This window comes from Spinacia oleracea, chromosome 5, assembly GCF_020520425.1.
Source record: "Spinacia oleracea cultivar Varoflay chromosome 5, BTI_SOV_V1, whole genome shotgun sequence".
NCBI lineage: Eukaryota > Viridiplantae > Streptophyta > Magnoliopsida > Caryophyllales > Amaranthaceae > Spinacia > Spinacia oleracea.
The window spans coordinates 74,665,680-74,689,903 of NC_079491.1; the positions used below are offsets into that span (position 1 = coordinate 74,665,680).

The 24,224-nt window shown below is 38.5% G+C and overlaps 1 protein-coding gene across 1 annotated transcript; it reads right to left on the reverse strand.

Moving 5' to 3' along the window:
• Positions 1 to 1,144: 1,144 nt before the first annotated feature.
• LOC130461177 (protein DOG1-like 4) lies at positions 1,145 to 2,596 on the reverse strand. The gene has a single exon (XM_056829158.1). The coding sequence runs from the start codon at positions 2,505 to 2,507 to the stop codon at positions 1,743 to 1,745; it is 765 nt and encodes a 254-aa protein (XP_056685136.1). The 5' UTR covers positions 2,508 to 2,596; the 3' UTR covers positions 1,145 to 1,742.
• Between the last annotated feature and the right edge of the window lie 21,628 nt (positions 2,597 to 24,224).

Genomic DNA, 24,224 nt, shown 5'->3' on the forward strand with positions numbered 1-24,224 from the left:
CACATTTTCTTTTATTCTACCCTAAATAATTCACCCACCACACTTAATTTCATACTATAGATAACAGTTTTGTTAAATACAATAAGGATGATTTTACAATAGCTATATTCAAATGGTAGCTACTATAATTGATTAAATCTCAACCATACAAAATATAAGACCAATCTTAACCATCGATTTAGTTGACTTTACACAATATTGAAAAACAGTTACCAAAATAAATAAATTAGTTTTACATAAAAATAAAATAAAAATTCCCCGGTATAATCCCACGATTCTCATCTTTCAATTCTGGCACTTCATATCTTTATCTCTCTCCCCGAAAAGCCTAAATCCCACTAGTTAGCTCTGCTAGTAATTTGTAAAATTCTGAATCAAGTGTTCTCTGGATTAGGAGAGAGCATGTTGAGTTCTTCAAACAATTCTGGAAATTAATGCAAAATCTTTAAGCAAAATTAAAGCAGGAAAAATTAAAAAAAACATAGTATCCATTCAAAAAACATGCCTGGAAACATAGTAATCATTCAAAAACCTTCTTGGAAAATCTTGAAACATATTTTTGCCGGAACTTTTCCAAATTAAGGAAATTTAATTGGATAAAGGGGAGAAAGAGTAGCAGATGATTATGGATGAAATGGAGAGATTTAACTTCGATTGTAAACTTAATTATTTATTTATATATGTAGTCAATTAAATGAATGGATGAGATTAGTCATTCGTTAAGTTGTAATGGCTACTATTTTTGTGTAGCCATCGAAAAACTTTCCTTATTTTTTCTTTGATCAATTATAACTTATAACACATTCTTAATTCCCTGGTCGAGCTTGGCAGCTTGCAAGTTAGTAGGGAGTAAAAGAGTAAGAAATTTCCCCCGAGCCCGAAAGCGAACTTCCAACTAATTCTGCTAACCGTTGCTTTCACTTTGCAACTTACTACTTCTCCATGACTTTGAATAAGAGTTTGCTAACCATAATAACGAATTTCAGATATCGAGTTTATGGTGAAGAAAAGTATGGAGTATGGGATGTTTTTGGAAAATGATAGAACAGTAAGCAATTATCAGAATTTTGGTGAAAGATGAAAAATCATGGTCTCAGAGATACGAAAATATATATATAAAAAGAAATTAAAACAAAAGTGAACGTGGGGGAAGGTAATGGGGGATTTCTATTTTTTTGTTTGAAAATAAAATACATTTTTATTAATAAAAAGTCAGCATAATCTACGAGTCTGAGGAGTCAACACAAATACACAAATAAAAGACTGACATTTATTTTATTGCGGTGGCTACCATTTTTATGGTAGCCATTAAAAAGTCAAGTCTTCCATACAATAAATAGTAACCTACTAAACCACTAACCCACTTCCATTTTGTTTTGATAAAATGGATTCACTATTTTAAAATCCCGCGTTGATCAAACCATAACTATTTTAATAAAATCAATTCACCCTCCTATATGAGAGTACTCAAATTGGGACGAGAAAATAAAATATTTATTTGGACATAAATTTAATTAACTAGCTTTATTTAGAGATATGATTTAGAAGGAAAAAAGGGAGAAAGTACGTACTTGAGAATTCAGATGAGACTATAACGAGATCCAAAATAAACTTAATTAGCCGGGCTGTCTTTGTTTATCATAGACAGTGATCCAAAAGACGAAAACATAACTAGGTAGATAAAAATTAGTACTAGAAAATTATTAAAAAAAAGTAATTAATCAAACCTGGGCGAACTATGATTAAACTAAAGTGATGAGATTAAGAGCATTATTAGCAGCCTTTTGTTTTCCCCATTTCCTAATCTGAATTTGAATCATAGCAAAAACAGCCAAAAAATCAAGCTTTTGCCTTGGATTAAGAAGATCCAAAACACCTTTCAAAGTCTTAAGCCTAACATAATCACCCATTTTCATAACCCTCTCTAATCCTTCCAACATCCCTTTCATCGCCTTACTCACCAATTCATCAACTCGGCTTGTCTCGTTGACATCTACACGACTCGCCACACGAGCTAACTCCACCATCTTCAAATCACCCATAGCCACTTGTTGTCTCTCCAACTCCCTCTCTACTTTCTTCTCCTCCAGCCTAATCTTCACCCCTAACTCCGAGATCTTCTTCGCCTGTTCATCAGTGAGTTGAGCAAGGCTAGTAAGCGGGGCTCGAGTTCGCCTCAGTGAGTCAACGAGGCGGAAAGCCATTGAGGGTTTCCAGCCTGTGACCCAAGTAAAGGCGGACTCGAGCGGGCTTTCCCATTGAGGTGAGAAGAATGCCAAGATGTCGTCGTGAGCAGCGGCCCACTTAGCAGTGTAGTAGTCCTTATGATGAGCAGTCATGGTTGCGACGACGATGTCGTGGTTAGGTTGACGGCCTAAAACAAGCTGTTGGAGGTGGATTTCAAGTTGTTTTACCCATGATTCATAGTATGACCTGAATTTCTCTTCTACTACGGAACTAGTAGTAGATTTCATTATCGGCAAATTCAAGTTCAAATTCAAACTCATTGATTTTTTATTTTTTTATAATATTTGTGGGGGTTGATTTTTTGTGACTTTCAGGTGTGTGAGGAAAGAGAAAAGGGAGTAGACTGTATAGATAGTAAATAGTACTAGTTAGTGTGTGAAGAGAGGAAGGGAGTGTGCAGGTGACTACTGTAGTGCATGGCTTACGCGCAGCATGCAGTGAGCCGTCTTCTTTTAAAGGGTGGCAGGTGGCTTCATCTCTATAGTATACGGTAACATGCATCAGGTCTAAAACTTTTATACAGTACCCATTCAATTAATACAGATATTTGTAAAAGATCGGTCGCCTCAACAACAAAGCCTTAGTTTCAAAATGATTTACGGTCGGATAACATGAATTGTCATAGAAGATCGTCAATGTGACCAGAACAAATCAGAAATAAGCAGGAAGGTAAAAGAAAAAAAATATATTATAAGCGATAATCAAACTAAAAAAAGTTTAAAATAGATATAAGTAAAATAAGCACCTCTATATATATATATTAAAAAATAAATAAATAAAAATTGATAAAAAAAAAAACAGTTTAAACTAGACATATGTAAAACAAGCACCTTTCGAAATATCATTTAAAAAGTTAATAACAATAAAAATAAATGAAAATATAAACAAATTAAAAAATTAAAATAAGAATGGAAGATGTATAAGTCAAATGAAGTCATCAACGTATATTCTCTCTTTTCAGTCTGTCATATCTAACGCTATATTCTCCTCAATCCCAAGTAGACTCATATCGTACTCAATCGCCTTCCTCCAAGTTTTCTTAGGTCTTACTCTACCCTTTACAATTCTCTTACTTTGCCACCCTTTTATATTCCTAACTGGGGCATCACTTGATCGATATTCTACTTACATTCCCAAACCATCACAAAAGATTTCCCATCATCTTAAACTTAATCGGTGCAACCCCTACCTTCTTCGTAATAATCTCATTCCTCAAACGATCCTTTCTTGTATGCCCACACATCCAACGTAACATACGCATCTCCGCCACATTCATCTTATGCACGTGACAATGTTTCACTGCCCAGTATTCTATGCCGTATAACAACGCCAGTCGAATTGTCGTACGGTAGAATTTTCCCTTCAATATTTGGGGCATGCTACATTTCCACTTTAACCAACCTGCTTTGATTCCATGAGCCACATCGCCCTCCGATTCCCCATCCTTTTGGATAATAGATCCTAAATAACGGAACATTTCAGAACCTTGGACAATTGTCCCATCTAAGGTAACTGCCCCTGTCTCTCTATCTTGGACTCCACTAAACTTACACTCCATATATTCTACTCAGCCAAAACCTCGAGACTCCAAAGTTTGTCTCCATAGCTCCAACTTAATTTGCACTCCTTCTTTGGTTTCATCAATCAACACAATATCATCTGCAAACATCATGCACCATGGTATACCATCTTGAATTGACCTCGTCAATTCGTCCATGACTATAGTAAAAAGAAACGGGCTAAGTGCGGAACCTTGATGCACTCCAATCGTAATGGGGAATTCTTCGTTCTTACCAACACTAGCTAGTAGAACACTCGTACTAACTCCCTCGTACATGTCCTTGATAATATCAATATACTTCCTCGGAATTCCTTTCCTACTTAATGCCCACCAAAGAATTTTTCTCGGTACCTTATATCATACGCCTTATCCAAATCAATGAAAACCATATGTAAATCATTCTTCTTATCTCAATAATTCTCCATTAGTTGCCATATAAGATGGATGGCCTAAATAGTCGATCTCCCAGGCATAAATCCAAAACGGTTCTCCGAAATCTTCATAGTTCTCCTTAATCATTGCTCAATAATCCGCTCCAAAAGTTTCATAGTATGACTCATTAGTTTGATTCCTCGATAGTTGGAACAATCCTGGACATCACCGTTATTCTTGTACAAGGGGATGATAGTACTTTTCCTCCACTCTACTGGAATCCTATTACTGCCCCAAATCTTGTTGAAAAGAGTTGTTAACCATACAACCCCTCTCTCTCCCAATCATCTCCAGACTTCGATTGGTATGTAATCGGGCCCCACTTCCATCTTACGTCCCATCTTTTTGAAGGAATAATGCCCTTGGTCCAAATATGCATTCTATGTTAAGTCTAATAAATGCGGTTCAGTATTAATTAACAAGTTAATAATTCAGTGAGATCAAGTGAGCTGAATGCCTAGCTAGAGGCCGCTTCAGTTCAAGTGGAATTAATGATATTAATCCACAGCTTACTCTTGACTGGACCCGTAGGGTCACACAAATAGTACGTAAACGGATCAAGTATTTAATGGCATTAAATACTCCATCTATGGATATTCGGAATCGACGGATCTTGGTTTCAGTGGGAGCTGAGATCGTCACAAGGCAAGAAATGAATACTCCGGAAACGATGATATTGCCGGAAACGGAAATATGGATCGTATCGGAAATATAAAATATTATTCAAGTCGTAGATGTTGCCGGAAACGGAAACATGGTATGTATCGGAAAATATTATCGGAAATGTAAATATTGCCGGAATTGGAAATATTGTCGGAAACGGAAATATTGTCAGAATCGGAAATATTATCGGAATCGGAAAATAATTCCGGAAACGGAAATATTAAATATTTGTTCGAAACGGAAATTAATTCCGGAATCGGAAATATTAAATATTGTTCGTATCGGAAATGAATTCCGGAATCGGGAAATTAATCGGAAGCGTATCGTACGAATTAGCATCGGACGAGGCCTGCCAGACGAAGGCCCAGCACGAAGCCGGGCCATCGCCCAGCAAGCCAGCGCGCCACAACGCACCAGCCAAGGCTGCGCCAGGCCCACCGCAAGGCAGGCCCAGCGCGCGCCAAGGCTGCGGCAGCATGTGGGCCTCGTGGCAATGGGCTGCGAGCTCGCGGGCTGCGCGCGCGCGCATGGCGCCCCTCGTGGGCTGTTGTGCGTGCGTGTGTGTGTTTGTGTGCTATACGAATCCTAAAGTTATCAGGTTTCGACATATGATTAAATTCCTAAACCTAAAAGGACGAATTAATTAAATAAGAATTCTATTAGGATTCTAGTTTAATTAATTCGTATCCTAATAGGATTCCAGTTCCTTTTCCATACCTCTATAAATAAGGGCCTAGGGTCATTATTTGCATAGACGAATTCAAGTATTCAAAGTGATTTTTGAGAGCAAAAATTCAGTCATACAATTGCCTACATTAGCCGAAAATTCTAAGTACCTTAAGGGCGATCCTAGTTGGTCAAGCTTAAGGCGGATCCGGACGTGCTGTGGACTATCTACGGAGGGACGACACTTGGAGTCCTAAAGACTTGTTCTTGTTCGGTTCGGGCGCAGCTAGGGAAGGCACGCAACAAAGTGTATGCATCTAAACTATGCTAAATGATTATGTGTAAATAATATGCTTTCCTGGCTTTATGGTTTTTCCGCATGATTTATGTATTGTCATATGTATCATAACCTAACAGTGGTATCACGTGTTAGGTTATGATACATATGACAATTCATAAATCATGCGGAAAAACCATTTAGCCAGGAATACATATTATTTACACATAATCATATAGCATAGTTTAGATGCATACTCTTTGTTGCGTGCCTTCCCTAGCTGCGCCCGAACCGAACAAGAACAAGTCTTTAGGACTCCAAGTGTCGTCCCTCCGTAGATAGTCCACAGCACGTCCGGATCCGCCTTAAGATTGACCAACTAGAATCGCCCTTAAGGTACTAAAAATTTCGGCACTTTTGAGCAAGGAATGTGTCTGAATTTTTCTCTCAAAAACTCACTTTGAATACTTGAAAAAACTTATTATAAATTGTGAACACAGGCCACATATTTATAGGGGTATGGAAAGAGAATTGGAATCCTATTAGGATACGAATTAATTAAATTAGAATCCTAATGAAACTCTTATTTAATTAATTTATCAAATAGAATTAGGAATTCAATCATTAAACGAATCTTGTACGTTTTAGGTTTCGTATGTGAACACAAACACCCACGCACGCACAGCAGCCCACGAGGGGCGCCATGCGCGCGCGCGCACAGCCCGAGCATCGCAGCCCACGACTGCCGCAGCCTTGGGCGCGCGCTGGGCCTGCCTTGCGGTGGGCCTGGCGCAGCCTTGGGCTGGCGTGTTGTGGCGCGCGTTTCCCTTGCTGGACGTGGGCCTGGCTTCGTGCTGGGCCTTCGTCTAGCAAGCTCGTCCGATGCTAATTCGTACGACGCGCTTCCGATTAATTTTCCGATTCCGGAATTCATTTCCGATACGAATAATATTTAACATTTCCGATTCCGGAATTAATTTCCGTTTCGAACAAATATTTAATATTTCCGTTTCCGGAATTATTTTCCGATTCCGATAATATTTCCGATTCAGACAATATTTCCGTTTCCGGCAATATTTCCGATTCCGGCAATATTTCTATTTCCGATAGTATTTCCCGATACGTACCATGTTTCCGTTTCCGGCAACATCTACGACTTGGATAATATTTATATTTCCGATACGATCCATATTTCCGTTTCCGGCAATATCATCGTTTCCGGAGTATTCATTTCTTGCCTGTGACGATCTCAGCTCCCACTGAAACCAAGATCCGTCGATTCCGAATATCCATAGATGGAGTATTTAATGCCATTAAATACTTGATCCGTTTACGTACTATTTGTGTGACCCTACGGGTTCAGTCAAGAGTAAGCTGTGGATTAATATCATTAATTCCACTTGAACTGAAGCGGCCTCTAGCTAGGCATTCAGCTCACTTGATCTCACTGAATTATTAACTTGTTAATTAATACTGAACCGCATATATTAGACTTATCATTGAATGCATACTTGGACCAAGGGCATTATTTCCTTCAGTCTTCCACTTGTCCTTAGGGACAAGTGTGCATTTCCTAATTCCTTTGTCGCTCGATGCTTGCTCTTGAACATAAGGTAAGAGTTGTCATCCTTATTATGTCCAGAGGTGTTCCTCGGTTTCAGAGTTCAACTGATCAAATAAACAGATAATCATAGCCTATGATTCATCCGAGCACGGCCATGCATTTCACAGTTTCTAGCTCTCCGAGTGGCCTTGTACAACTTTTAAGCATCTCATCCCGATTTATGGGAGGACAATCCCAATCTTGCGATCTTGAGATTAGACTTCGTTTGATAGGTGATTACCTGAGCGTTGCCTTTATAGCCTCCTTTTACGGTGCGACGGTTGGTCAACGTCAAAGCAACCAGTTCTCAAACAAGTAATCTCAAATCACTCAGGTATTGAGGATTTAGTGTCTAATAATTTTAATGAAATTTACTTATGACAGATTTTCATCTCTTACAGTAAAGTTTCATAGGTCTTGTCCGATACTAGTCTTCCAAAAGTAAGTATCTATGCAAATGATTGTGACATTGCCATGTCCACATAGTTCAAGAAACAGAACTACTAGTCATCTTGCATTCTAATCGTCTAACGTTTTCTATGATTCCAATTTTATAGAAAACTCCGACTAGGGACCATTTTCAACCTTTGACATTCAAGTTCACTTGATAGACATTTCTTAGTCACAGGACTGGTCCTGACAGTCTATCTTGAATATATCGTCAAATTGAAGGGACTCATCATTTAATAAACCACAAATTAAATGGAAAAATGAATTCTTTTCATTTATTGTGAATGATTAACCAATAATGTTTTACAAAGATTTAAACTCTAAAACTTTAAAACATTAAACAGAGACATCAAAGCCATTCTCCAATATGCTTGATTCCCATAGCTGCAGTGTGCGAGTTGTGCTTCACCTGCGGCAGAGGTTTAGTCAATGGATCTGATATGTTGTCATCAGTTCCAATTTTGCTTATCTCGACTTCTTTTCTTTCAACGAACTCTCGTAGAAGGTGAAATCTACGAAGTACATGCTTGACTCTCTGGTGGTGTCTAGGCTCCTTTGCCTGTGCAATAGCTCCGTTATTATCACAATACAGGGCTATTGGTCCTTTAATGGAGGGGACTACACCAAGTTCATCTATGAACTTCCTTAGCCATATAGCTTCCTTTGCTGCTTCATGTGCAGCAATGTACTCCGCTTCAGTTGTAGAATCCGCAATGGTGCTTTGCTTAGCACTTTTCCAGCTTACTGCTCCTCCGTTGAGGCAGAAGACAAACCCAGACTGTGATCTGAAATCATCTTTGTCGGTTTGGAAACTTGCGTCCGTATAGCCTTTAACAATTAATTCATCATCTCCACCATAGACCAGGAAGTCATCTTTGTGCCTTTTCAGGTACTTCAGAATATTCTTGGCAGCAGTCCAATGCGCCTCCCCTGGGTCTGACTGGTATCTGCTCGTAGCACTGAGTGCATACGCAACATCCGGGCGTGTACATATCATAGCATACATTATTGAACCAATCAATGATGCATATGGAATCCCATTCATTCGTCTACGCTCATCAAGTGTTTTTGGGCACTGAGTCTTGCTTAGAGTCATTCCATGAGACATGGGTAGGTAGCCTCGCTTGGAGTCCGCCATCTTGAACCTATCAAGCACCTTATTGATATAAGTTCTTTGACTAAGTCCAATCATCCTTTTAGATCTATCTCTGTAAATCTTGATGCCCAATATGTACTGTGCTTCTCCTAGATCTTTCATCGAAAAACATTTCCCAAGCCAAATCTTGACAGAGTTCAACATAGGAATGTCATTTCCGATAAGTAATATGTCGTCGACATATAATACTAGGAAAGCAATTTTTCTCCCACTGACCTTCTTGTATACACAAGATTCGTCTGCGTTCTTGATGAAACCAAAGTCACTGACTGCTTCATCAAAACGTATATTCCAGCTCCTGGATGCCTGCTTCAATCCGTAGATTGACTTCTTTAGCTTGCATACCTTTTTAGCATTCTTTGGATCCTCAAAACCTTCAGGCTGTGTCATAAACACAGTTTCTGTTAAAACGCCGTTTAAGAAAGCAGTTTTGACATCCATCTGCCATATTTCGTAATCGTAATATGCAGCGATTGCTAACATTATCCGAATAGACTTTAGCATTGCAACTGGTGAAAATGTTTCATCGTAATCCACACCGTGGACTTGCCTGTAACCTTTTGCAACCAATCTAGCTTTGAAAACTTCAAGTTTCCCATCCTTGTCTTTTTTTAGTTTGAAAACCTATTTGCTTCCAATGGCTTGGTAGCCATCTGGCAAATCGACCAAATCCCATACTTGGTTTTCAGACATGGAGTCTAATTCAGATTGCATGGCTTCTTGCCATTGCTTGGAGCTAGGGCTCGTCATAGCTTGTTTGTAAGTCGCAGGTTCATCACTTTCAAGTAATAGAACGTCATAGCTCTCGTTCGTCAAAATACCTAAGTACCTTTCCGGTTGAGATCTATATCTTCGCGATCTACGCGGGGTAACATTTCTAGTTTGACCATGATTCTCACCAGATTCTTCTAAAGATCTCTGAGTTTCACCCTAAATGTTATCTTGAGCATTCTCTAGAGTTTGTTGTTCGACTCGAATTTCTTCGAGGTCTACTTTTCTCCCACTTGTAATTTTGGAAATGTGATCTTTCTCCAAAAAGACACCATCTCGAGCAACAAACACTTTGTTCTCAGATGTATTGTAGAAGTAATACCCCTTTGTTTCCTTTGGGTAGCCCACAAGGATACATTTGTCAGATTTTGGATGAAGTTTGTCTGAAATTAATCGTTTGACGTATACTTCACATCCCCAAATCTTAAGAAATGACACATTTGGAGGCTTTCCAAACCATAATTCGTATGGAGTCTTTTCGACAGCTTTAGACGGAGCTCTATTTATAGTGAGTGAAGCTGTATTTAGTGCATGTCCCCAAAATTCTAATGGAAGTTTGGCCTGACCCATCATTGACCTGACCATGTCTAGCAAGGTTCTGTTCCTCCGTTCTGACACACCGTTCCATTGTGGTGTTCCAGGAGGAGTCAATTCTGATAGAATTCCACATTCTTTCAGATGGTCATCAAATTCACAGCTCAGATATTCACCGCCTCTATCAGACCGCAGTGCCTTAATCTTCTTGCCTAATTGATTCTCTACTTCACTCTGAAATTCCTTGAATTTGTCAAAGGATTCAGACTTATGCTTCATTAGGTAGACATAACCATATCTACTGAAGTCATCAGTGAAAGTGATAAAGTAGCTGAAACCACCTCTAGCATTTGTACTCATTGGTCCACATACATCTGTATGGATTAAACCCAATAGTTCATTTGCTCTTTCTCCAACTTTAGAGAAAGGTTGCTTTGTCATTTTGCCAAGTAAACATGATTCGCATTTACCATAATCCTCTAAGTCAAATGGTTCTAGAATTCCTTCCTTTTGAAGTCTTTCTAAGCGTTTCAAGTTTATATGGCCTAATCGACAATGCCACAGATAGGTGAGATCTGAATCATCCTTTTTGGCCTTTTTGGTATTTATGTTATATACTTGTTTGTCGTGATCTAATAAATAAAGTCCATTGACTAATCTAGCAGATCCATAAAACATCTCTTTAAAATAAAACGAACAACTATTGTCTTTTATTAAAAAGGAAAATCCCTTAGCATCTAAGCAAGAAACTGAAATGATGTTTTTAGTAAGACTTGGAACATGGAAACATTCTTCCAGTTCCAAAACTAGCCCGGAGGGCAACGACAAATAGTAAGTTCCTACAGCTAATGCAGCAATCCGTGCTCCATTTCCCACTCGTAGGTCGACTTCACCCTTGCTTAACTTTCTACTTCTTCTTAGTCCCTGTGGATTGGAACATAAGTGTGAGCCACAACCTGTATCTAATACCCAAGAAGTTGAATTAGCAAGTATACAGTCTATAACGAAAATACCTGAAGATGGAACGACTGTTCCGTTCTTCTGATCTTCCTTTAGCTTCAAGCAATCTCTCTTCCAATGCCCCTTCTTCTTGCAGTAGAAGCATTCGGATTCAGAAGTGGGTTGACTGACCTTCCTCTTTACAGATTTGGCGCCAGTTTGCTTAGTTGGGCTGGCCTTGTTGCCACCTTTCTTAGCATTCCTCTTCTTTCCAGATTTCTTGAACTTGCCCCCACGCACCATAAGCACATCCTGCTTATCACTTTTGAGCGTCTTTTCAGCGGTCTTCAGCATACCGTGAAGCTCAGTGAGCGTTTTGTCCAGACTATTCATACTGTAGTTCAGTTTGAACTGATCATACCCGTTATGAAGAGAATGGAGGATGGTGTCTATAGCCATTTCCTGAGAAAATTGCTGATCCAGCCGACTCATATTCTCAATGAGTCCAATCATTTTGAGAACATGTGGACTTACGGGCTCGCCTTTCTTAAGCTTGGTCTCAAGAATTTGCCTATGAGTCTCGAATCTTTCGACTCGAGCCAGATCTTGGAAAATGTTCTTCAACTCACTGATGATTGTGAAAGCATCTGAGTTGATGAACGTTTTCTGCAGATCCGCACTCATGGTGGCGAGCATTAGACATTTCACATCCTTGTTGGCATCAATCCAACGATTGAGGGCTGCCTGAGTGACCCCGTCGCCTGCGGCTTCGGGCATCGCCTCATCTAGGACATACTCCTTTTCTTCCTGCATAAGAACTATTTGCAAGTTCCTTTGCCAGTCAAGGAAGTTTTTCCCGTTCAACTTCTCCTTTTCGAGAATTGATCGAATGTTGAATGAATTGTTGTTTGCCATATTAAAAAAAAAACTACAATTGAAAAGAATAAACAAATAAATAACCATTCACAGTTTCTCTTAATAAACTTAAATTCTAGCATACATGCATAATTCAATGTTTATTAAGCATTTTATTCAAGTTATGTGTTTCGGCAGGTGTGAATAAAATGATTCCAAGATCCTAAAATCATTGAAGAACTAAGCACAGTTTGTCGACTTAATCCTAGAACATCTTAGGTAAGCAAAAGCCTTTTGCTAATAGTCTAGAAACTACTCTTGGTTGATAGGTACGTCTAAGAACTTATTAGGTAAACCTATCGATTTTGCCACGACATAAAAGGACTCCTTACTTATATCGTTGAGTTTCACCAAAACTAACATGTACTCACAATTATTTGTGTACCTTGCCCCTTTAGGACCAATAAGTAACACCTCGCTGAGCGAAAACTATTACTAGATTGATGTAAAGGATATCCAAGCAAGTGTATATTTTGGCATGACACCTTTTAACTCAATTTTTAAGTTTGGAACTTAAGGCTCTTACTATGTTGGTTAGATTTTAAGTGAACTAAAATCCTTAATCATGCAACATAATCAAGCTTTTGATCTCATGCATTTTAAGACATATTTAAAAGCAATAAATAACTTAAAACATGCATAAGATAATGTGATCTAGTATGGCCCGACTTCATCTTGAAGCTTTGACTTCAAAGTCTGTCTTTGAAAATCTCCGTGGGAGGCACCATTTTCTTCAAATAGGATAAGCTATAACTAATTACAACTATTTGATGGTACGCAGACCATATTTGAATTGAAAAATAACTTTGGTACTTTAGACCAATTACATTCAAATTAATGGTACGCAGACCATATTTTCTATCCTATTTGGGCCATACTAGTCACTTCATAACCTGCAAAACAGTACATATACAATATATACCATTCACCCATTCATTATCATGAATGGCCCACATAGCTGGTTAGTAAAACACATTATGCATCACGTAAACATTTGCAGCAATTAATCAAGGGCACCAATAATCTACCAATTATTCAGTCCTTATTAATTCTAATCAAGTTGTTTTAACCTTAAGGATTTGTAGACCTAATCAAGAGTTTATGACTAAAAAGGGCTCCCACTTAAACCAATAAATTCATATGCTTTACTAATTTTAGACATAAAAATGTATTTCTAGTCTAACCGGAAACATACAAATTTAATTAAAATTTAAAGCTCATATAAATTTATAATTGAATCCAAAAGTTTAATTTAATTTCAGTCGTATTTAAATTAATTCATGATTTTAATTTTAGTAAAATAATTAGAATAAATAAAATTTATTATAATTACAATATTCAAAATCAAAATCCAAGAAAATAATTTAAATTATTAATTTTAAAATTAATTAAAATTACGTAAACTGAAAAATTTCAAATTAAACATTCAAAACGATCTAATCGCAACGCAAACACCCTACGCATCGCACGCCCATGGGCCGCACGCACACAGCCATCGCTGGCCATGTGCGCGCAGCCCATGCGCTCGTCGCATAGCTGCTGCATCTCCATCGCAAGCCATCGCACGCTGTGGTGCTTGCTGTGCGCGCGCCAGCGCTCGACGCACGCGAGCCATCGCTCGCTGTGCGCGCTCGCCAGCGCACGCTGCGCGCGCTCCATCGCTCGCTGTGCGCGCGAGCCATTGCTCGCTGTGCGCGCGAGCCATCGCTCGCTGTGCGCGCGAGCCATCGCACGCTGTGCGCGAGCAATTGCGCGCGTTCAACGCTGGGCGCAGCGCTCGTGGCACGCGAGCTTGCGCTCGCTGCGCGCGAGGCTGCGCGCGCTTGCGCGAGGCAGTGCGCGTCGTGGCGCAGCTCGCTTGCTGCCCATACGCGACTGCCTTGGCTTGCCTTTCGCCCATGCCCATTTGTTCATAGCTCGTGGCCCACGACACAAGGCAGGGCTGCTCCCTTGTGCTCGTGCACCATGCCTTGCTCATTGCATTCGTGCCGCACGGGCGACGAGCTCCCTTGCTCGTCGTCGCATGCCCGCACTATACAACACCCCTTAGGGTAACACGAAGCGTCCATTGGTTTGTGCGTGCAAGTTATATGAACGAATCGCATAAAAATTTAAAATTTATATTTAAAATTAATGACAAATTAATAAATAATATTAATTTCATAATTTTAGGGCGAAAAATCAAAAATTTATTATTCAATTGATTTCCGATTTACATGGATTCAAGTCTAGGTCATAAAAATTTAAAATTTATCATAAATTTACAATTTTTATGGTGGTTTTTAATCATAGGTTTCTAATTAAATTATAATTAATTATGAAAATCAAATTAATTCTAAATTATTCTAATTTTCAACAAATTAATCATAATTACAAATTAGATTGCATAATTAACAAGGCTAGGCATTCAAACTTGTTAAACATATACAGTAGGTCAATCAAAAATTCAAGATTTATCAACAAGAATCGCAAATATTTAATTTAACATCTTAAATTTACGAAATTTTGCATTCGAAAAACTAAAACCTTCGAAAAGTCATAGTTAGGCTTCGAATTTGAGAATTCTGGGTTCGGCAGAAAAATATTATTTTTGTCAAAATTTTAGAATGCCTTTTACATGCGGAATTGACACAAAAATCACTCGATTTGGATGAGTAACGAAGAAACTGCCGAAAAACTGCGTACGTATAATTAAATAAACGCAATTTGCAATTAATTAACAATTACGAAAATTAATCACCCCTCTTAATTCTTGCAAATTTGTAATATTTAACCATGTTCATGCAATTTAGATTATGAAAATAATAAGGGGCTCGTGATACCACTGTTAGGTTATGATACATATGATATTACATAAATCATGCGGAAACAACCATTAACCCAGGAATACATATTATTTACACATAATCATATAGCATAATTTAGATGCATACTCTTTGTTGCGTGCCTTCCCTAGCTGCGCCCGAACCGAACAAGAACAAGTCTTTAGGACTCCAAGTGTCGTCCCTCCGTAGATAGTCCACAGTACGTCCGGATCCGCCTTAAGATTGACCAACTAGAATCGCCCTTAAGGTACTAGAATTTTCGGCACTTTTGAGCAAGATGTGTGACTGAATTTTTCTCTCAAAAACTCACTTTTAATACTTGAAAACTCGTTATAAATTGTGAACCCAGGCCACATATTTATAGGGGTATGGAAAGAGAATTGGAATCCTATTAGGATATGAATTAATTAAATTAGAATTATATTAAAACTCTTATTTAATTAATTTATCAAATAGATTTAGGAATTTAATCATTAACCGAACTCTGCACGTTTTAGGTTTCGTATGCGAACACAAACACTTACGCGAGCATGACCCGCAAGCGTGCAGGCCATGCCCGCGCACAGCCCACACGGCCGCACGGCCCACGCGAGCTACAAGCCCACGCGAGCAGCTGCGTGCGCTGCGCGCGCTATGCGCGCTGCCACGGCCTGCTGGGCCTGGCCTTGCGCTGGGCCTGGCGTGGCCTTGGCTGTTCGTGTGGCGCGCTTGGCTTGCTGGGCGATGGCCTGGCTTCGTGCTGGGCCCTCGTCCGGCAGGCCTCGTCCGATGCTTATTCGTACGATACGCTTCCGATTAAATTCCCGATTCCGGAATATATTTCCGATACGAACAATATTTAATATTTTCGATTCCGGAATTAATTTCCGTTTCGAACAAATATTTAATATTTCCGTTTCCGGAATTATTTTCCGATTCCGATAATATTTCCGATTCTGACAATATTTCCGTTTCCGGCAATATTTCCGATTCTGGCAATATTTCCATTTCCGACAATATTTTCCGATACGTACCATGTTTCCGTTTCCGGCAACATCTACGACTTGGATAATATTTATATTTCCGATACGATCCATATTTCCGTTTCCGGCAATATCATCGTTTCCGGAGTATTCATTTCTTGCCTGTGACGATCTCAGCTCCCACTGAAACCAAGATCCGTCGATTCCGAATATCCATAGATGGAGTATCTAATGCCATTAAATACTTGATCCGTTTACGTACTATTTGTGTGACCCTACGGGTTCAGTCAAGAGTAAGCTGTGGATTAATATCATTAATTCCACTTGAACTGAAGCGGCCTCTAGCTAGGCATTCAGCTCACTTGATCTCACTGAATTATTAACTTGTTAATTAATACTGAACCGCATTTATTAGACTTAACATAGAATGCATACTTGGACCAAGGGCATTATTTCCTTCAAAAACATGCATAAGATAAATGTGATCTAGTATGGCCCGACTTCATCTTGAAGCTTTAACTTCAAAGTCCGTCTTGAAAATCTCCGTGGGACGCACCATTTTCTTCAAATAGGATAAGCTATAATTAAAACTAATTACAACTATTTGATGGTACGCAGACCATATTTGAATTGAAAAACAACTTTGGTACTTTAGACCAATTACATTCAAATTAATGGTACGCAGACCATATTTTCTATCCTATTTGGGCCATACTAGTCACTTCATAACCTGCAAAACAGTACATATACAATATATACCATTCACCCATTCATTATCATGAATGGCCCACATAGCTGGTTAGTAAAACACATTATGCATCACGTAAACATTTGCAGCAATTAATCAAGGGCACCAATAATCTACCAATTATTCAGTCCTTATTAATTCTAATCAAGTTGTTTTAACCTTAAGGATTTGTAGACCTAATCAAGAGTTTATGACTAAAAAGGGCTCCCACTCAAACCAATAAATTCATATGCTTTACTAATTTTAAACATAAAAATGTATTTCTAGTCTAACCGGAAACATACAAATTTAATTAAAATTTAAAGCTCATATAAATTTATAATTGAATCCAAAAAGTTTAATTTAATTTCAGTCGTATTTAAATTAATTCATGATTTTAATTTTAGTAAAATAATTAGAATAAATAAAATTTATTATAATTACAATATTCAAAATTAAAATCCAAGAAAATAATTTAAATTATTAATTTTAAAATTAATTAAAATTACGTAAACTGAAAATTTCAAATTAAACATTCAAAACGATCTAATCGCAACGCAAACACCCTACGCATCGCACGCCCATGGGCCACACGCACATAGCCATCGCTGGCCATGTGCGCGCAGCCCATGCGCTGCGTCGCATAGCTGCTGCTTCTACCCTTCGCAAGCCATCGCACGAGTTGGTGCTCGCTGCGCGCGCGCCAGTGCTCGATGCACGGGAGCCATCGCTCGTTGTGCGCGCTCGCCAGCGCTCGCTTGATGCGAGCCAGCGCTTGCTGCGCGCGCTCGCCAGCGCTTGCTTGTGCGAGCTCGCCAGCGCTCGCTTAATGCGAGGCATCGACGCTGGGCGCAGCATTCATGGCACGCGAGCTTGCGCTCGCTGCGCGGGAGGCTGCGCGCGCTTGCGCGAGGCAGTGCGCGTTGTGGCGCAGCTCGCTTGCTGCCACACGCGACTGCCGTGCCTTGCCTTCGCCCATGCCCATTCGTCCATTGCTCGTAGCCCACGACACAAGGCAGGGCTGCTGCCTTGTGCTCGTGCACCATGCCCTTGCTCATTGCATTAGTGCCGCATGGGCGACGAGCTCCCTTGCTCGTCGTCGCATGCCCGCACTATACAACACCCCTTAAGGGTAACACGTAGCGTCCATTGCTTTGTGCGTGCAAGTTATATGAACGAATCGCATAAAATTTAAAAAAATTATATTTAAAATTAATGACAAATTAATAAATTAATATTAATTTCATAATTTTAGGGCGAAAAATCGAAAATTTATTATTCAATTGATTTCCGATTAACATGGATTCAAGTCTAGGTCATAAAAATTTAAAATTTATCATAAATTTACAATTTTTATGGTGGTTTTTAATCATAGGTATCTAATTAAATTATAATTAATTATGAAAATCAAATTAATTCTAAATTATTCTAATTTTCAACAAATTAATCATAATTACAAATTAGATTGCATAATTAACAAGGCTAGGCATTCAAACTTGTTAAACATATACAGTAGGTGAATCAAAAATTCAAGATTTATCAACAAGAATCGCAAATATTTAATTTAACATCTTAAATTTACGAAATTTTGCATTCGAAAAACTAAAACCTTCGAAAAGTCATAGTTAGGCTGCGAATTTGAGAATTCTGGGTTCGGCAGAAAAATACTCTTTTTGTCAAAATTTTAGAATGCCTTTTAAATGCGGAATTGACACAAAAATCACTCGATTTGGATGAGTAACGAAGAAACTGCCGAAAAACTGCGTACGTATAATTAAATAAACGCAATTTGCAATTAATTAACAATTACGAAAATTAATCACCCCTTTTAATTCTTGCAAATTTGTAATATTTAACCATGTTCATGCAATTTAGATTATGAAAATAATAAGAGGCTCGTGATACCACTGTTAGGTTATGATACATATGACAATTCATAAATCATGCGGAAAAACCATTTAGCCAGGAATACATATTATTTACACATAATCATATAGCATAGTTTAGATGCATACTCTTTGTTGCGTGCCTTCCCTAGCTGCGCCCGAACCGAACAAGAACAAGTCTTTAGGACTCCAAGTGTCGTCCCTCCGTAGATAGTCCACAGCACGTCCGGATCCGCCTTAAGATTGACCAACTAGAATCGCCCTTAAGGTACTAAAAATTTCGGCACTTTTGAGCAAGGAATGTGTCTGAATTTTTCTCTCAAAAACTCACTTTGAATACTTGAAAAAACTTATTATAAATTGTGAACCCAGGCCACATATTTATAGGGGTATGGAAAGAGAATTGGAATCCTATTAGGATACGAATTAATTAAATTAGAATCCTAATGAAACTCTTATTTAATTAATTTATCAAATAGAATTAGGAATTTAATCATTAAACGAATCCTGTACGTTTTAGGTTTCGTATGTGAACACAAACACCCACGCACAAACAGCAGCCCACGAGGGGCGCCATGCGCGCGCGCGCACAGCCCGAGCATCGCAGCCCACGACTGCCGCAGCCTTGGGCGCGCGCTGGGCCTGCCTTGCGGTGGGCCTGGCGCAGCCTTGGGCTGGCATGTTGTGGCGCGCGTTTCCCTTGCTGGACGTGGGCCTGGCTTCGTGCTGGGCCTTCGTCTAGCAAGCTCGTCCGATGCTAATTCGTACGACGCGCTTCCGATTAATTTTCCGATTCCGGAATTCATTTCCGATACGAATAATATTTAACATTTCCGATTCCGGAATTAATTTCCGTTTCGAACAAATATTTAATATTTCCGTTTCCGGAATTATTTTCCGATTCCAATAATATTTCCGATTCAGACAATATTTCCGTTTCCGGCAATATTTCCGATTCCGGCAATATTTCTATTTCCGATAATATTTCCCGATACGTACCATGTTTCCGTTTCCGGCAACATCTACGACTTGGATAATATTTATATTTCCGATACGATCCATATTTCCGTTTCCGGCAATATCATCGTTTCCGGAGTATTCATTTCTTGCCTGTGACGATCTCAGCTCCCACTGAAACCAAGATCCGTCGATTCCGAATATCCATAGATGGAGTATTTAATGCCATTAAATACTTGATCCGTTTACGTACTATTTGTGTGACCCTACGGGTTCAGTCAAGAGTAAGCTGTGGATTAATATCATTAATTCTACTTGAACTGAAGCGGCCTCTAGCTAGGCATTCAGCTCACTTGATCTCACTGAATTATTAACTTGTTAATTAATACTGAACCGCATATATTAGACTTATCATTGAATGCATACTTGGACCAAGGGCATTATTTCCTTCATCACGAGCCTTTTATTATTTTCATAATCTAAATTGCATAAACATGGTTAAATATTACAAATTTGCAAGAATTAAAGGGGGTGATTAATTTTCGTAATTGTTAATTAATTGCAAATTGCGTTTATTTAATTATACGTACGCAGTTTTTCGGCAGTTTCTTCGTTACTCATCCAAATCGAGTGATTTTTGTGTCAATTCCGCATGTAAAAGGCATTCTAAAAGTTTGAAGGTTTTAGTTTTTCGAATGCAAAATTTCGTAAATTTAAGATGTTAAATTAAATATTTGCGATTCTTGTTGATAAATCTTGAATTTTTGATTGACCTACTGTATATGTTTAACAAGTTTGAATGCCTATCCTTGTTAATTATGCAATCTAATTTGTAATTATGATTAATTTGCTGAAAATTGGAATAATTTAGAATTAATTTGATTTTCATAATTAGTTATAATTTAATTAGACACCTATGATTAAAAACCACCATAAAAATTGTAAATTTATGTTAAATTTTAAATTTTTATGACCTAGACTTGAATCCATGTTAATCGGAAATCAATTAAACAATAAATTTTCGATTTTTCGCCCTAAAATTATGAAATTAATATTATTTATTAATTTGTCATTAATTTTGAATATAAATTTTAAATTTTTATGCGATTCGCTCATATAACTTGCACGCACAAAGCAATGGACGCTACGTGTTACCCTTAAGGGGTGTTGTATAGTGCGGGCATGTGACGACGAGTAAGGGAGTTCGTCGCCCATGCGGTACGAATGCAATGAGCAAGGCCATGGTGCACGAGCGCAAGGCAGCAGCCCTGCCTTGTGTCGTGGGTTGTGTGCGATGGGCGAATGGGCGAGGGCGAAAGCAAGGCACAGTAGTCGCGTGTGGGCAGCAAGCGAGCTGCGCCACAGCGCGCACTGCCTTGCGCAAGCATACGGAGCCTCGCGCGCAGCGAGCGCTATTGTGCGTGCGACGAGCGCTGCGCCCAGCGATGGCGTGCAGCGTGCTTGTTGCGACGTGCGACGAGCGCTGCGCCCAGCTATTGCGAGCAGCTTGCTTGTTGGGACGTGCGACAAGCGCTGCGCCCAGCGATGGGCTGCGGCAGCATGCTTATTGCGTCGAGCGCTGGCGCGCGCAGCGAGCACCAGCTCGCGTGATGCCTTGCGATGGTGAGCAGCAGCGATGCGACGCAGCGCGTGGGCTGCGCGCACATGGCCAGCGATGGCTGTGTGCGTGTGGCCCATGGGCGTGCGTTGCATGGGATTGTTGCGTTGCGATTAGATCGTTTTGAAATTTTAATTTGAAATTTTCAGTTTACGTAATTTTAATTAATTTTAAAATTAATAATTTAAGTTATTTTCTTGGATTTTAATTTTGAATATTATAATTATAATAAATTTTACTTATTCTAATTATTTTACTAAAATTAAAATCATGAATTAATTTAAATACGACTGAAATTAAATTAAACTTTTTGGATTCAATTATAAATTTATATGAGCTTTAAATTTTAATTAAATTTGTATGTTTCCGGTTAGACTAGAAATACATTTTTATGTTTAAAATTAGTAAAGCATATGAATTTATTGGTTTAAGTGGGAGCCCTTTTTAGTCATAAACTCTTGATTAGGTCTACAAATCCTTAAGGTTAAAACAACTTGATTAGAATTAATAAGGACTGAATAATTTGTAGATTATTGGTGCCCTTGATGAATTGCTGCAAATGTTTATGTGATGCATAATGTGTTTTACTAACCAGCTATGTGGGCCATTCATGATAATGAATGGGTGAATGGTATATATTGTATATGTACTGTTTTGCAGGTTATGAAGTGACTAGTATGGCCCAAATAGGATAGAAAATATGGTCTGCGTACCATTAATTTGAATGTAATTGGTCTAAAGTACCAAAGTTGTTTTTCAATTCAAATATGGTCTGCGTACCATCAAATAGTTGTAATTAGTTTTAATTATAGCTTATCCTATTTGAAGAAAATGGTGCCTCCCACGGAGATTTTCAAGACGGACTTTGAAGTTAAAACTTCAAGATGAAGTCGGGCCATACTAATCACATTTATCTTATGCATGTTTTAAGTTATTTATTGCTTTAAATATGTCTTAAAATGCATGAGATTACGGCTTGATTATGTTGCATGATTAAGGATTTTAGTTCACTTAAAATCTAACCAACATAGTAAGAGCCTTAAGTTCCAAACTTAAAAATTGAGTTAAAAGGTGCCATGCCAAAATATACACTTGCTTGGATATCCTTTACATCAATCTAGTAATAGTTTTCGCTCAGCGAGGTGTTACTTATTGGTCCTAAAGGGGCAAGGTACACAAATAATTGTGAGTACATGTTAGTTTTGGTGAAACTCAACGATATAAGTAAGGAGTCCTTTTATGTCGTGGCAAAATCGATAGGTTTACCTAATAAGTTCTTAGACGTACCTATCAACCAAGAGTAGTTTCTAGACTATTAGCAAAAGGCTTTTGCTTACCTAAAATGTTTTAGAATTGAGTCGACAAACTGTGCTTAATTCTTCAATGGTTTTAGGGTCTTGGAATCATTAAATATTGTTCGTATCGTACGAATTAGCATCGGACGAGGCCTGCCGGACGAAGGCCCAGCACGAAGCCGGGCCATCGCCCAGCAAGCACGCGCGCCACAAGCCCAGCCAAGGCAGCGCCCAGGCCTACCGCAAGGCAGGCCCAGCGCGCGCCAAGGCCACGGATGCGTGGGCCGCGCTGCGTGGGCTGCTGCTCGCACGCGCATGGGCAGCCCTTGTGGCTGCCGTGTGTGTGTGAGTTTGTGCTCATGCGTGATTCCTAAATCTACAAGAGTTAGTGTATGATTAAATTCCTATTCCTAATTGGATAAATTAATTAAATAGAATTCATGTAGGATTCTAATTTCAATTAATTCGTATCCTACTAGGATTACGATTCCTTTTCCATAACTCTATAAATAAAGGCCTAGGGGTCATTATTTATAACACAAGTTTTAAGTATTCAAAACTAAGATTTTTAAGCAGAAAAATCAGCCAATATTCTTGCCTACCTAACCGAAAATATTAGAACCTTAAGGGCGATTCTAGTTGGTCAATCTTAAGGCGGATCCGGACGTGCTGTGGACTATCTACGGAGGGACGACACTTGGAGTCCTAAAGACTTGTTCTTGTTCGGTTCGGGCGCAGCTAGGGAAGGCACGCAACAAATAGTATGCATCTAAACTATGCTAAATGATTATGTGTAAATAATATGTTTCCTGGCTTTATGGTTTTTCCGCATGATTTATGAACTGTCATATGAATCATAACCTTACAGTGGTATCACGAGCCCCTTATTATTTTCATAATCTAAATTGCATGAACATGGTTAAATATTACAAATTTGCAAGAATTAAAAGGGGTGATTAATTTTCGTAATTGTTAATTAATTGCAAATTGCGTTTATTTAATTATACGTACGCAGTTTTTCGGCAGTTTCTTCGTTACTCATCCGAATTGAGTGATTTTTGTGTCAATTCCGCATGTAAAAGGCATTCTAAAATTTTGACAAAAATAGTATTTTTCTGGCGAACCCAGAATTCTCAAATTCGAAGCCTAACTATGACTTTTCGAAGGTTTTAGTTTTTTTTTCGAATGCAAAATTTCGTAAATTTAAGATGTTAAATTAAATATTTGCGATTCTTGTTGATAAATCTTGAATTTTTGATTGACCTACTGCATATGTTTGACAAGTTTGAATGCCTAGTCTTGTTAATTATGCAATCTAACTTGTAATTATGATTAATTTGTTGAAAATTAGAATAATTTAGAATTAATTTGATTTTCATAATTAATTGTAATTTAATTAGAAACCTATGATTAAAAACCACCATAAAAATTGTAAATTTACGATAAATTTTAAATTTTTATGACCTAGACTTGAATCCATAACAATCGGAAATCAATTGGATAATAAATTTTCGATTTTTTCGCCCTAAAATTATGAAATTAATATTATTTATTAATTTGTCATTAATTTTAAATATAAATTTTAAATTTTTATGCGATTCGTTCATATAACTTGCACGCACGAAGCAATGGACGCTTCGTGTTACCCTTAAAGGGTGTTGTATAATGCGGGCATGCGACGACGAGCAAGGGAGCTCGTCGCCCGTGCGGCACGAATGCAATGAGCAAGGGCGTAGTGCA

What these genes read in the sequence shown, in the direction of transcription:
- LOC130461177 (XM_056829158.1), bottom strand. Translation starts at nt 2,507, where the DNA reads ATGAGTTTGAATTTGAACTTGAATTTGCCGATAATGAAATCTACTACT.